General features: G+C 43.7%; 1 protein-coding gene across 1 annotated transcript in view; it reads left to right on the forward strand.

Annotated features, from left to right (window-relative positions):
* Positions 1 to 1,056: 1,056 nt before the first annotated feature.
* MB21D2 (Mab-21 domain containing 2) overlaps positions 1,057 to 15,583 on the forward strand; it is a 148,611-nt gene continuing 134,084 nt past the window's right edge. Inside the window, exon 1 of the mRNA XM_006873143.1 lies at positions 1,057 to 1,277. Coding sequence (XP_006873205.1) covers positions 1,067 to 1,277 — 211 coding nt within the window. The 5' untranslated portion in view covers positions 1,057 to 1,066. The remainder of the gene's footprint in view (positions 1,278 to 15,583) is intronic.

Below are 15,583 nucleotides of genomic sequence, written 5' to 3' on the forward strand. Positions count from 1 at the left end.
TGGGTGTTGAAATTGTATTTGCTGAAGGAGAGAATTTTCAGTCATTCTATATTCATTGGAACTTGGGGCAATTCATTCCTTTCCCCCTTCCTCCATCCGTTTCCTTCATCTACCTGAGTGGTTTGGATTTCATTAACTCATTATATGTTTGTTAAGCTGAATAGGCTGTTATTCAGGAAAATTAATTACCTGGAGCAAAGGTAGGGATACTTTCGTGGCTAACGGGTACGTCCATATGGAATCGCGTGGGCAAATCTCTTTTCAAAATACGCTTATCTCCGTTATAGTTAGCAATTTAGTCAAAATAGAAAACAATAAAGGAGGAGGAGGAAGATAGATTTTACATGCGTGTGGGTTTTCACCCTCTAAAGGCATTGGAGTTCTTGGGATAGAGATGGAAAGGCATTAACACACTTGCCCAGGACACCGCCCTTAAATCAAACGTAGGGAGACTCCTTTCTCTTCCAACATGCTTGGCAAGCCCTGCCCCAAAAGGGGTGGAGGGTGGAGGTGGAGAAAGAATACGTCCACACCTCGCGCGTCTGCCCGAGTACAGATTGGCAAGTGGCAGAGACGCACAGCCCTCTGTCATTTATTTATTTTTCTTTCCACTGGGTGCGCTGTCCCTTTAAATGGGGACGCTGCCGCTGGCTCCGTAACACCGGAGCCGGCAGCTTGTTGATTTCAGAGCTGGTGAATTTCACATTGTTTCCACTTCACTTTCCTCGCTGGGAGGAAGGCTCTGGTTGGCTCAGTGACCACTGTTGCCTCCGCCAGCGAAGGACAAGGGAGGGCAGAGACCCGCAGCATCAGGGAGGACGTGGGGCCGGAGAAAAGGGTGTCGGGGCCACACACGCACCCTCGCTGCAGTCCAGCTCCTCCCGAAGTCCAGACGCTCCGAGCGCACGGAGCAGAGGACCGCCCGCCCAGGCGCCCGCCTGCCAGCACGCCCACGGGCCAGGGCCTCAGCCAGGGAGCCGGCGAAGGGAGGAGGTCCAGGGGGGCGGGGTGGGGGGCGGGGGTGGGTGCTGCCGCCGCGGCGGAGCTGCTACTCAGCGCGTTTTGCATGAAGATGGCGGCTCCCACCGCCAGCAAGGCAGCCTCCCTGGGCTGTAACAACAAGCCTTCGTTCCCGGAGCTGGATTTCAGGTCAGGAGCTCGAGTGGAGGAATTGAACAAACTCATCCAAGAATTCACCAAGCACGACCAACGGGAATACGACGATCAGAGAGCGCTGGAGATTCATACAGCCAAGGATTTCATCTTTTCCATGCTGGGTAAGGAAGGAAAAGAGGGAGGTTGTGTGTGTATGTGTGTGTGGTGAGAAAGGGGTAGAAAACCATTTCCCCTTCTCGCTCTCTCTTTTCTCTTGGGTTTCCTTACTGGAGCCGGGTGCCTGGGGTATAACCCATCTCTGTTCCGCCTCTTTCCTTCTTTCTCCGCGGCTAGCTAAGCTGCCTTCCCTCTCCTTCTTACTGTACTTTGCTCGGAGTCTCTCTCATTTTTTCCCTCGTTCGTTGACTCTTTTGTTAATTTCTCACCCGCTCGGACTAGTAGATAGGTGAGGTGTTCCTGGTGAAATGTCTCAATGTTGGGGAGAAGCCCCTGGAAGCAGGTCTGTCCAGGTGAGACTCGGCGGAGCCTTTGGGAATTTAGCTCCAGGAACCTCAGACCTGCACCTTCCCATCGCCGGGTCTCGGGTCCTTTCCTGAGCTTCGGTAGCCAAGACAGCTAGGAGCTCTGGCTTGGCGCCCTTGCGACAAGTTGCTTCTCTAGTCTTGCGCCGCGGCGCTGTCATACCGAGCCCCCGGTGGCCAAACTTGTTGGGTGTTCCCGAGTAACCCGCTGAAGTAGGCTGGGCGCCCAGAGTTCCTGCAACTTTGATTTGCAAATCGACTTGCCTTTGATGAGATCGGAAGCGTTTCCGGTGTTTCTCCAGGGTTCTTGCTGAGCGAATTCCTAATTCCCTGCTCGAAAATGACTAGGCTCAGTGATCTGACCGCAAGGAGCTCCGGCAGTCTCCTCTTTGTGTATTGTCCAAAATGCGTGCCCTCGAGTTTCGAACCCTGGAAATACAGGAGGGAAGAAAATATGTCGTTCATCCCCACCTCGCAGCCTGGCAGCTACGAGTCTTTAAACCAACTGCAGAGTAGTGTGTAAAGGACAATCAACCAGGCCTAGGAGACCGAATCCCTCCCCAGGTGACATGCCGTTGGGGGCCTCGGATGCAGCCTACGGGGTCCACCAGTAGAAGGCTAGCTAGCTTGCAGCATGTGGCCGGGTCGTTAACATTCCGCAGAATGGAGTCCAGTGTAGTGCTATCAACCGCGGATCTCTGTGTGCGCTCGATAAATGCCAGGTAGTGGAGAATTTGATTCGAAAGGGTCTCGGCCACAGAGAAAGACGGGGCGTTTGCCTTCCTCCTTCTCCATCTACTTCTCTGTAGCCCATTATCTGTTGTTGCAGTTCTAGTTTATTTTGGGTTATCTTCTGTCTAGGATTGTTTGGTCTTCCCCAAAGCGCAGATGATGGGGGTTATAGCAGTATAAACTGAGCGCATGGTCGTCTGTAGTAACGCTTTGGGAAGTTTTGTCCCACTCTCCCCAAGTATATCCTAGATTGTGTATGGATTAAAAAGCTCTCCACTGGTATTTTTGACTATTCAACTATTTAGAATAACTTAAAAACATAAAAAAAAAAAAAACAAAAAACCCTAGCCAGGCGAAGTGTGAGCTTCCAGAGGGAAGTTTTCCAAGCTGACAAAGCTTTAGATCAGAAAAACCAGAATAGTAATTGTCAGGACAGTTATTTAAATTGCTTAATCATGGTCTTTCCCTTTGTCTTAAATAATAGTTGTGTCATTATCATTATCCCCAAGTCTGCTGTCTCCTGCCCTAGATCATTAGAAAAAGGTTTTTGTTGTTGTTACATACCATCGAGTTGGTACCTACTCGGAGCGACCCACCCTGTGGAGTACAGAACGAAACACTGCCCGATCCTTTGCCAACCTCACTACTGTTCTCATAAAAAGGATTGTCCTGCATCAGAAAATGGGAGGCTGTGGGGAGGGATAAGTTTAGATGCCTGTCTCATTAAGAACACATAGCTGATCACACCGAGTTAAAACCAAACCAATTACCCAGATATGAAGACAGCATTATCTTAGGACCCTTAATTTGAACATGAATATAATGTTACTGGTGGCACTGTGTTGACAGGTAACCTAAATTTGCTTCTATTCCTTTTTACTTCACTGACCTTGCAAGAGAAGTCTTTCGTGCCTCCTGGGAATTTTCTGTTTTCACCTGCAGGAGAGAAAATTCAGGAGAGTGTCATTTAAGCCTCTTGCCCCTCTGGACACTAGAAGGCAGGTGGTGAAATGAGTTTGCCTATGTGTGGTGCTGCATTCATTTGTGAGTTCCTTGCTTTCTTTAATGAGGTGCTGGTTGCTCCACACAGTGAAGGATTGGTGACAGAAAGGGTCTGTGTGGATTTACTTTTTCTAAAGCAGATTTTCGCATGATTTAAAAAACAAAATCTCTTATTGTGTACTTGTTTCACTTGCCACCACCTTGGATATTTCATAAATATGCAAATGCGGTATCTTAATGAACCCAGTAGGTTGAGGTGTCACTGGAGTGGCATTAGGTCCTGGTTTCTAAGCATTGTGGTTGGGGGTGGCGGTATTAGGGGACAGGTCCTCTTGGCTTTGTTCTGTCTGCATTTGAGCTGCACCTGGGATTGTCAAAAGCTGAAAAACATTATCCCCTCACACAGATACAATGTCAAAGGAATTTGGTAAAAGCTTCTTTGAATAGAGCTATAGATAGCACTTGCCTCTTTTCTTTTTTCTTTTGGGCAGCAGGGGATGAAGAAGATCTTTGCATGGCACAAAGGCTTTGTACTTGTTACTGTTGTTAAGTGCCCTCCAGTCATTTCTGACTATAGTCACCCCGTATAGAGTTTCTGAGGAGCAGCTGGTGAGTTTGAACCACTGACCTTTTGGTTCACACCGACCTCTCTATCAAATGCTTATCCTACAGTGCCACACCAGGACTCCTGCACTTGACTACTGACCCATTAACTAATGACCCATTAACTTGACTATTGATGCATTAACAACTTGCAATATACAGATGCTACAACCTTCATTGCTGAAAACTAAGAGGACTTAGAATACTGATGAAGATCAAAGATCACTGCCTTCCGTATGGGTTGCACCTCAATGTAAAGAAAATAAAAATCCTCATCACTGGACCAATAAGTAACATCATGATAAATGGAAAAAAGACTAAAGTTGTCAATGACTTTATTTTGCTCAGATCAACAGTCAACACTCAGGAAAGCAGTAGTAAAGAAATCAAATGACATATTGCATTAGGCAAATCTGCTACACAAGACCTATTTAAAGTGTTCCAGAGCAAAGATGTCAGTTTGAGGACTAAAGTACCCTTGATCCAAACTATGGTATTTTCAGTAGCCTCATATGCATGTGGAAGTTGGACATTTATAAGGAAAACCATAGAAAAATTGATGCATTTGAGTTACGGTGTTAGAGGAGAATATTAAAAGTACCATGGACTACCAAAAGAAAAAAAAACACAAATCTGTGTTGGAAGAAATACAACCAGAGTGCTCCTTGGAAGCCAGGATAGCCTGACTTCGTCTCTCATTCTTAAGACATGTTGTCAGGAGGGCTCAGTCCCTGAAGAAGGATATCATACTAACTAAAGTGGAAGGTCAGCAAAACAGAGGAAGACCCCCAATGAAATGGATTGGCCCAATGACAGGAGCAGTGGGCTTTAACTTAACATCTGTGAGAATGGGCAGGAGTGAACAGTGTTTTGTTCTGTTGTACATGGGGTTGCTATGAGTTGGAATTGACTCGATGGCACCTAAAAACAACAACACTGACCCAAAGCTTGGCAGTTTTTATTTACCCAGTAGCTCTGAGGTAGCCAGGAAATCTGCTTTTTTAAAGATTGCATGTAAGAAGATGCTGTGGACCAATAGATGTGTTTTACTCTGCAACACAATGGGGTCACCGAGAATTGGAATTAACTCCATGGCAATGTTTTTTGTTTTTTTTTGGTAGGAGGGACTGGGGACAGGTTGGGGGAGGTGGGAGGCAGCAATTGTCTTTCTGTTGATTGCTTGTCTGGACTGAAGCCTCCCAGCCTCCCAGAGCTTCATTCTGTTTAGTTTGGAGGCAAGTTTGTACAAAAGAGCAAAGTGGTAGTAGAAAGTTGTCATAACCAATGATCTCTCTGCACCAAGAATCCTCGTCTCACTGACCTATCAAAGTGGAATTCTGGATAGATGTTGGGGCAGAAATGAGTCTACTTGTGGTCATTGTGGTGACTGTGGTCTCCATGACCTCTCCCAGTGTTCTCTTTTTTTCTGTTCATAGACTCAGATTTCTTTGGAGGCAGGTTTTAACTGGAATCCTTTATTTCTCTATACCTTGGTCTTTTAGGAGAATGATTGCTATTATTAGCTACTTAATATTTGAGCACCCAGATTGTGTGAGAGGCTGGCAGTGTGTAATAAACACCATTTATCAAAATTCAGGGAAATTGCTAGAGTTCATTAATGTTTTAATAATATTTGGTATTTGCATAATGTCTCTGCCAGCTCTTTTGTTATCTTCATTCCCTGGTGAGGTCGACTGGAGATGGGCTATATCCCCATTGAGCAGATGCAGAAGAGGGTTTATTCAGAACCTAGAGAAGGCAGAAAGAAGACAACAGTTGCTTAAGCCACAGACTAAGATTCAGTTCCATGGTTATGATACAGTGTCGCTGTCATTTATGGATTGTCTTCCTGGTGTCAGGAAGTAATCCTCATGCAGTCTTAAGGAAAGGTATTGCTTTCCCATTACATAGATGAAGATATTGAAATGAGTGGCATTACAAACCATCCAAGGCTGCATGGCTAATAAATAGCAAAGAGGTTGCTAAAACTCAGTTCTGTCTCTTTGTTTTCTCCTACGGGAGACTAGTAACTATAAACTAAACCACACTCATTGCTGTCAAGTCCATTCTGACTCGTAGTAGACCTGTAAGACAGAGTAGAACTGCCCTATAGGGTTTCCAAAGCTATAATCTTTATGGGAGGCGAGTTGCTTTTTCCTCAGAGTAGCTGGTGGATTTGAACTACTGACCTTGACGTTAATAAGCTCAATGCTTAATCAACAGACTCACCACGGCTGTGTATATTATCTCTAGACATGTGAAGGAGTCCTGGTGTGGTGCTTTAGAATAAGCACATGACGCTAGCCACAAGGTCGGCAGTTCAAACCCACCAACGACTCCTTGGAAACGCTATATAGGATTGCTATGAGTTAGAACCGACTCCACGACACTTAACAGCAACAACAGACATGTGAAATCCAGAGGAGAGACTTTGATTTAGGAGAAAGAGAATTACTTCCTCTTCTTTCAGAATCTTGTTTCTGATTTCAGCTTTAAGCATGAAAGCATCCGAGGTAGTTTCTGCAGCAGATTAAGTTCCAGTATTTTATTTCATACTGTTGTTTTAGTTGCCAGGGAGTTGGCTGTGACTCATGGCGAACTTATGTGTAACAACCGTCATTGTGTGGTCCTGTGCCATTTTCAGGATCATTGGTATATTTGAGTTTATTGTTGTGGCTAATGTATGGTGGTGATGGTGGTGATTGTGTGCTATAAGTTGGTTCTGAGTCATAGTGATCCTGTATAGGGGTTCCAAGGGTGTAATTCTTTATGGGAGCAGAAAGGCTCATCTTTCTCCCATGGACAGGCTGGGAGATTCAAACTACTAACCTTGCAGATAATAGCCCAACTGGTAATCTACTATATTACCAGGGCTCCTTGTATCGTGCCTGTCAACATAACACCTAGCACCATACTGGATAGTATTCTATTGTGATCCGTAAAGTTCTTATTGGCTTATTTTTAGAAGGAGATCACCAGAAGTTTCTCCCTAGTCTGTTCTAGTCTAGAAGTTCTGCTGAAACCTGTCCACCATGGGTGACCCTGCTGATATTTAAAATGCCAGTGGCATAGCTTTTAGCATCACAGCCTCAGGCAAGCCACCACAGTACATCAAAATGACAGGTGGGTGGTGGTATTCCATAATAAGATCATCTTTTCCAATTTTTTTTATAGAGAAAATGATGGTTAAGAATATTAAAAGTTCCAGTGCCAGTGCTGCTTCTTGCTGACTGTGTGGTCTGAGTTTTCTCATTTATTAAACATGGCTAATAGTCATGCCTTATCTTTGAACTGTGTTTGAATATGAAATTACTTTCTAAACTGAAAAGAATGTGTATATGACTTTATGATTTATTTTTAAAATGTGCTTTATTACAAAATGCAGTGAATATAAGCTGGGATAATTTCTGCAGGAAGATCTCTGGAGTGCAAAAAGCCCCTGGGTGGCACAAATGATTAAGTGCTTGGCTGTAAACCAAAAGGTTGACAGTCAGAAGCCACCCAATGTGCCTTGGAAGAAAGGCCTGGCTGTCTGCTTTTGAAAGGTCACAACCACGCAAACCCTGTTTACTCTGAAATACATGGAGGCACTATGAATTGAAATCAACTTCACAGTGTTTGGTTTGGTTTTGGTTTATTCAAAAACCTGTTTCTGTGTAGTTGATTTGATTTATAGCAGGCATGATAAATTCCAACTTGCATTGTTATTAATTAAATACATAACAGTGATCACCTTTCTGCTACCTACTTCATATGACTCTCTTATCTCATGTAATTTTCCTCTGACAGCTTTGTAAGAATATTATTATTCCTATTTTGGAAGGGAAGTAGGGAATATCACCTTTAAAGATGAAATCTTGAGGCTCAAATAAGCCTAGTACTATCATACACAGGAGCTCTGGTAGCGTAGAGGTTACGAATCAGGCTGTGAACCTCAGGGTCAGCAGTTCGAAACTACCAGCTGTTCCGCGGGAGAAAGATGAGGTTTTCTGCTCCCGTAAAGATTTACAGCCTCGGAAACCCTGTACAGGGTCGCTATGAGTCGGAACCACGGCACATAACAACAATAACTATCATACACAATGATGTGACAGAGCATGAGTTTGAACCCAAGCATCTCAAACTCAAAAAGCTCATGTTCATTTCATACCGCTTGGGCAACACAGCCAAAAGACCTCACCTTCAGGGGAATGCTAGCCTATAGAATCAAAGATGGTTTCTTGTCATTTCTTTGCCTTCTTTTTCTCTCTCTTTTATGCATTTAACAGATATTTCCATCCTAGATGCTTGCTGTTTTCCAGGCAGTATGCAGGATTCTAAGGATAAAATAGGAGCAAAAACCATGAGAAATTCATAAGGACTTTTGGAGACCCTTCCTCCTTGTCCTTCACCCATGTACACCAGAATAGTTTGCTGGCTCTTGTCTTTTCCTAGACCGTTGGCAGGTGAACACTTCTAAGTTTTAAACATACAGTGCTTCGGGACCTACCCTATTTCTAGGCACTTTCTAGATCTTCAGAATAAGGAGTTATATGATAGTTTACATGAGAGAACTTTAGTTTTACATTCATTGCATCGTATATCGTTTCATTGCCATGATTCCGATCCCCTCCATGCATCATCAACTGATCAAGGGGTATACCCTACAAACCTGTGCCCTGCACTCCCCACCCCCCAGTCTTCAGCACACAGTCCCTCTCCCTCTCTGGATCCAAAGCCCCCAGCCGCTTCATCACTCCACATCATCATCTCTGCCTCTATGCCTAGAGGCATCGTTGCTTCTCTGGGTAGGGTCCCGCTCTTGGCTCTTTTCCGTTGATGGCCCTAGAGACCTCCGCTCCTAGACTGGCATTACTGCATTCTTATCTTGCATCAGTCCTTAGGTTGTCTGCCTCACCCCATGAAGTTACTCCTAAGCATGATCCTGGTTGACTTTGGAGATTGCTAAGACTCATGATCAGACAAAGTCGGCTTGCTCCTGAAATGTAACATTGAAGTCTTTCTACTTGGGGTAGAGGCAAGGAGGCAGAATAGATTGGGAAGATAATGGTGTTTGCCATTTGTTTGCTGAGTATTTGCTCTGTGTCAGATGTTATATTCAGGGCTTTACATCATTGTATCACTTAATCCTTACTATAACCCTGATGTGCATTGCTGGTTAATGCACTGGACTACAAAGTCGGCTTGAACTGCACGGATGGCAGTTCAAGCTTACCAGAAACCCTATACAGGGTTGCTATGGCTTGGCACCAACCCAATGGTCCTTAACAACAATAACATAACCCTTAGAAAGGAGCCTTGGTGGCGTAGTGGATTACTAGCGGGGCTGCTAACCTCAAGGTCAGCAGTTACTCTGTAGAGAAAAAGATGAGGCTTTCTGCTCCCATAAAGATTTGTAGCTTTGGAAACCCTATATATAGATGGTCACTGTGAGTCACAACAGACTCACAACGGCACACAACCACCACCACCACCACCATAACTTGTTGAGATGAAGTACTATGAGGAACCCAAGAATTAGATAGATTCAGCAATTGGCCCAAGTTTTCCAACAAGTAAATGGCATATTGTTGTTGTTGTAAGTGCCGTCAAGTCTGTTCCCACTCCTAGCAACTCTATATAGGGTTTCTGAGGAACAACTGTTGGGTTTGAACTGCTGACCTTTTAGTTTGCAGTCCTTTGCTGATCCTACAATCACCACATTAGGCGTCCTTATAAAGATAATAGGTGTGGCGCTGTGGGTTAATACACTGGACTGCAAAGTCAGTTTGAACTGCAAGCTCGGCCGTGCAAGCTCACTAGCCATTCCTTGGAAACCCTATACAGGGTGTCTATGAGTTGGAACTGACTTCATGGCACTTAAAAACAACACATTTCATAATAGCTGTTGGAGATAAGTCAAAACATAGTTTCTATATCAGCTTTGGGGGTCTCTGGGTGGTTCAAACAGTAAGTGTGCTTAACCGCTAGCCAACTAAAAGGTTAGAGATTCGATTCCATTCAGAGACCCCTTGGAAGAAAACACTTGTGGTCTTCTTCTCCAGATCCAGGCATTAAAAACCATATGGTGCAGTTCTACTCTGACACAAAAATGGAGTCACTTAGTTGGAATAGACTCGATGGCAGCTAGATTTTTGGTTTGAAATGATGGTGGATATTAAAGTTGCTGATAGATTTCATAGGGTAAGTACTGGACTACTAACCACAAGGTTGGCAATTCAAACCCACCAGTCATTTTGTGGGAGAATGCAGCTTTTGGTTCCCGTAAAGATCTCTAGCCTTGGAAACCCCATACAGGGTCACTGAGGTTGCAATCAACTCAATGGCATTGGGTTTGGATATTATTTTGTGGGGGGTGTGGAGTGGGGATGGATTTTTATTATTTAATGTATTTATAAAGGGTCACATATGTTGCTTTATTACAAATGTATTTTTAAAACACATTTTGTATTTTCATATTAGTTTAAGTGAATTTTACCATATTTATTTAAATAGACTACCCTGTTGAGAACTCCACAGGTTTCTCTAGCTTGTCAAGAGGATCCGAAACCCAGAAACAGTTAGGAATACCAGCTTCTGTGGACTGATTGTCTCCAACATCTTAGCTCTGCTTGGCTCTTCTGTCCCCACTCAAATGCTTCTTGGCTCACGAAGCCTTCTTATATCTCTCTGAGGAGAAATACAAATGACCTTTCCTCGTAGCCCCTCCTTGTTGTTGTTGTTGTGAAGTGCTGTCGAGTCAGTTTCGACCCATAGCAACCCTGTATAGGTTTCTGAGAAGCAGCTGGTGAGCTTGAACCACTGATTTTGCGGTTCAAATGACTCTGTAGTCCAGTACATTAACCCTAAAACCCCCTTTTTATGGCTTTTAGTTTGGTTATCTTTGCAGGATTCCATGGAATCATGTGCACAGTAGGGGTCAGCAGTTGGATCCACTCTTACCAGAGTTTTCCCATGGGACACTACTTCAGGCTTTGTTTAAGGAATCAACACTTCTGACTTTGTCTCCTTTTAATTTTTCTTTTCTGTGGTACTATATGTTAATGTGTCAGAATACAAAGCCATTTGAACTGGAAGATCGGTGGTTCAAGCTCACCAGCTGCTCCTCGGAAACCCTATAAGGGTCACTATGGGTTGGTACCGACTGGAAAGCACTTAACAACAACAACATTAAGTTATGCAATGCTGTCCTTTTCGGAGTCTAGAAAATCTCGATTTTTATCGCCTTTTGTGGCCCAGAAATAAGCTGTATTGCTTAAGACTTATCATAGCACAAGTTAAGAAATGACCAAAATGATTGCTTTAGCTTGTTGACACAGTGATTCTTGGGAATGCCCCCTTTCTTGTGCACCCTAACTTCTGTGAGCATCCAGGGCTCTGGACCTCTGGCATGTCTACCCTGTAGGCTTTATGCAGAGAAGACATTAAGTCTTCTCTTACGTTAATGTGTTTAGATAGCTGTTGTGTGATCCCAATTGTGAGCTCCCAGTATTTGCAACCAAGGACAATCATTTACCTTTGGTAGTGGTGGTGGTGTACTGTGGAGTAGGTTCTGACTCATAGCAATCCTGTATAGAGTTTCTGAGGCTGTAAATCTTTACAGGAACAGAAAGCCTCATCTTTCTCCCAAGGAACGGTTTGTAGTTTTGAACTACTGACCTTGAGGTTCGCAGCCTGACTTATAACCACTATGCTACCAGAGCTCTTTACCAATATACAGTGCTTTATATATTACATACTCACATCTGGTGTGGTAGTCTTCATAGACCAGTCCTTTAAGAAGATGATATAGGAACTAGAGGTACCCATTTACAGATGAGGGCACTGAGATTCTGGCAAGCGATGTAACTTTAGTCTGAGTAAGTTGTGAAACAGGACTTACCCAGGTCTAGAGTACCTTCTGCTTGTATACTGTTCTCTTCCCTCTCTGACCTCTGGCATCTGACAGGACTTCCTGGGGCGAAGGTTCTCTGAACTACTCTAGGCTAACAGCTGGGCTTTTCTGTCTCCTTGAGAGCTCAGGTTATGTAGTAGATAAGGCTGACTCTAAGTGGAATGGGTAAGTCCATGAATCTGACCTGCTGATGACCTGCCTTCCCAGGTCTGATTGTTAGACCTTGCCCAATGGATTCTTAGAGCTGGTGGAAGTGTTTACCATGGACCTGGTTAAGTACTTGCCTGCTGAATGATTTCTTTAAGGGCAGTTCATAATTATATCATTATGTGAGGAGGCCCTGTCTCTAGGAAACAGCTCTCTGTTTTTCTCCCACTTAAGTGCCTTTCCATGAATTCCTGATGCACAAGATAAAGAGACAGCTACTATGGACAGTGCTGCTATGAATAAGACTGGGGTGGGGATCTGTTATTCAATTTGTTTCTCTATTTTTTATATTTTCTTCTCTGCACAAGAAGACTTGACTACCACTTGTGAGTTGAGTACTGGGTATTGGTATAAGTTCTTATTTTCTTCCAACTAGTATTTGAATATGTATAATGCTTTAAGCATTCATTTATTAACTCATAAATTTATTCAACATATGTTGGAGTGCCTGCTATGTGCTAGGCACTAGTATGGTGGTGTTTCTGAGTTCCGTCCACTCAGTTCCAACTCATAGTGACACTGTATAGGGTTTCCCATAATTGGGTAGGTGGTTTTGAACCACCAGCCTTTTAGTTAGCAGTCCAGTGCTTATCCTACAGTGCCACACCAGAACTCCTGTATAGTTAAAGTACAAATGCATAAAGGTGAGTAAGAGACACAGGGTTACTACCTTCCTAAGGCTTCTCTGAGTACTCAACAAGATTAAACATGCACAATAAATAGAGTGTGTGCTATAAAAGTTAAAAACAAGAAATAATAAAAAAGCACAGAGTATTATGACAGAGGGTGACTGGGCAGAGTGTTAGAGAAGGCTTCTCTGAAGCAGAGATATTTGAAATAGAAAGAGATAAGAAGGAGTCAAGCATCTGAGGGATGGATAGGAGAGTGTTCCAGTAGATACCACAGCAAGTGCAAAGGCCCTGAGGTGGTAATAAGCTGGCACGTTTAAGCCATGGAGAAAAGGCTAGTGTGACTGACAGGGAGGATAAGATCAGGTAGGAAGACTGGGTCATTTGTTCTTTGGGGCTTTATGGACTCAAAAGGTTTGGAATACAGTTGTTGAATTGAAGGAATTTTCTTTCTCACTCTGGGAGGATAGATAATCAGGCTACTGTAACAAAACTACTAAATACCACACCACATGCTGGGTTCTGGAGAGAGAATGTTCCAGCAATACAGATGAGGTGAGGGAGACAAACATCGTGATCCTAAAAATGTGGCATCAGATGATAGCTCAGTCTGGCAACCCTCTAGTCTGAGATTTTTAAATTTTATTTTGAACTTTTGTCATCAAGAGAGTTTGAAAGTGAAAAGATCGAATGGTAGAAAGGGGCAGGGGAGCTCAATTTCAGCCACAGTTCCCTACAGGCAAGCCCCAGAATTTTGATGTTTAAGTAACAGAAGGGACTAAAGAGTCAGTTAATATGGGTAGGGGAATTCTGACAAGAAGAGGAAGGTGATCAACTTAAAGATGAGTTTAACTGTTTAACTGAGCATTTTTAAGGGGAGCCATGCTGCCTTGCACATTTGGGTTTGTGCTTGTAATTCATAAATCCAGTCTGCCCCACCCCCTGCCGCCCCACATCTTTGAAACTGCTTATGTACCTATTGAGAAAAGGCAGTTAACATACAGAGAGAAAGTGTGCCCTTGCTTTCAAAGCTGCTTAACTGATAGCGAGTCTGATGTGGCTTCCATAAAGAGGAATCTTCACCTGATGTTCACATTAAGTCTAATGTGAAATGAGCTGTCTGCCATATAATGGAGTGAGATTCATTTGTGGAATGGACAGTCTTCTGATGGGACCCCCCCCCCCCTTTTGACTAGGCTGTTGTGGACAGTATTCAGGAATTGGAGGTGTATGTGGGTTATAGAGTAAGGTTGGATAACAGGTCCTCAAAAGGCCCTTTATAGCAATGAAATTCTCGGATTTCAACTCAGATAACCCCAGGAACACTGAGTTTTACTTTAAATGACTTTTGGGCCCAACTGCAGCTTTCAGGTATGCTAGTAAATATGTCTTTCTTCTTATCTCATCCTCCACAGGTTACAGAGTACTTACATCTGCATAATCTCATTTTGCTTTTTTCCTCTCCTCAGTCCTATGAAGTAGGTATTTGTTATCAACTCAATTTTAACACAGGAAGAAGTAGAGGATCAGAAATAACTTCCCCCAAGGACACTAAATGGTTGAGCTTGGATCAAACAGAAGTCCTCTGAAACTAACCCCAAATTCTCAGTCTTGTCTCATGCTGATTTGAAAAGCATTTTTCCCACCATCCCTACTGTGTTGGAAGGCTGATGGTTTCTGGTCTGGAGAAAGAGCCCAAGGATCTGGGGGAAGAACCAAGACTATAGCCTGAAGTCTGCACGTGTCTGTTAATTGGTATTCAATTTGTGAACACTTTTTCTAGACTCCTTGATGAGCCCCCATTTAGCAGCTGTAGCTGTTTTTAACAGCAGCTGTGCATGTGAATTGTGTTGGGTTTAATAAAGGGAACTCAGCAGTTTGTTCTTTCAGTTGTGCCCTGGGTGGGTACAGCCTGCCTTCAGACAGGCTGAGTTTCTGATTGTAGCAACACCATCCTACTGGTATACAGTTTCCAAGGGGCTCATAGCCCCTCTTGTGAGAAGAGATCAGAACTGGCCAAAGGCCCACCTAGGACTGGGCAGCAGGGAACATGAGGCTGTGGAAAGTTCAATAATCCCAACTGGTCCACAGTGTCAGGGTCAGGGACCCCGGAGGTTGATAGGAACAGTGATGAAACAGCCCACTGTCACCTTTCACATCTAAATGGAGTTAGTACCCACTCCTCAACACCTACCAAGTGTTTGTCTACTGCAGTGATTCTCACATCTTAAACGTCTATAGAATCTCCTAGAAAACAAAACCACACCTTCTGCCATTGAGTTAATTCCAACTCATCGTCACCCTGTTTATAGGATTCCCAAGACTGTAACACTACCAGAATTTCTGATTCACTGCTTTTAGGTTCTAGCCTGAGTATTTGCATTTCTATGAGTTTCTGGAGTCCTTGGATGGAACAAATGGCACTTCTCTGTTTGCCAAAAGATTGGAGGTTTAAGGATACCCAGAGGACTCTCAAAAGAAGGTCTGGATTCAACTGCCAAAAATCAATCATTGAAAATCCTGTAGAGCTCAGTTCTACTCTGACACACGTGGGGTTACCAAGAGTCAGGGTAGACGCAACAACTGTTTTATTAACATGTTTCCAGGTGATGCCGCTGCAGGCATCGGCACCGCACTTGAAAAACTATTGCTGAGGGTTCAGGTGTGATAGAACTTTGGTTTTATTAGATGCATGATGAATCTAGATTTTTATGTGAAATCCCCAGGTTTTTAAGTGTGAAGAATAACATCAAAGTTTAAAGAAACCCTGTTCCAAAACTGTAGATCAAAGAAATCACTGTGGCTTCCAGATGATCTGATTTGAGTTTTTTCAAGGAACTTCGTGTGCTATCTGCTCTGGAAACTAAGGCCCAGAGCGG

This window comes from Chrysochloris asiatica, unplaced genomic scaffold, assembly GCF_000296735.1.
Source record: "Chrysochloris asiatica unplaced genomic scaffold, ChrAsi1.0 scaffold00224, whole genome shotgun sequence".
In the NCBI taxonomy this organism is placed as follows: Eukaryota; Metazoa; Chordata; class Mammalia; order Afrosoricida; family Chrysochloridae; genus Chrysochloris; species Chrysochloris asiatica.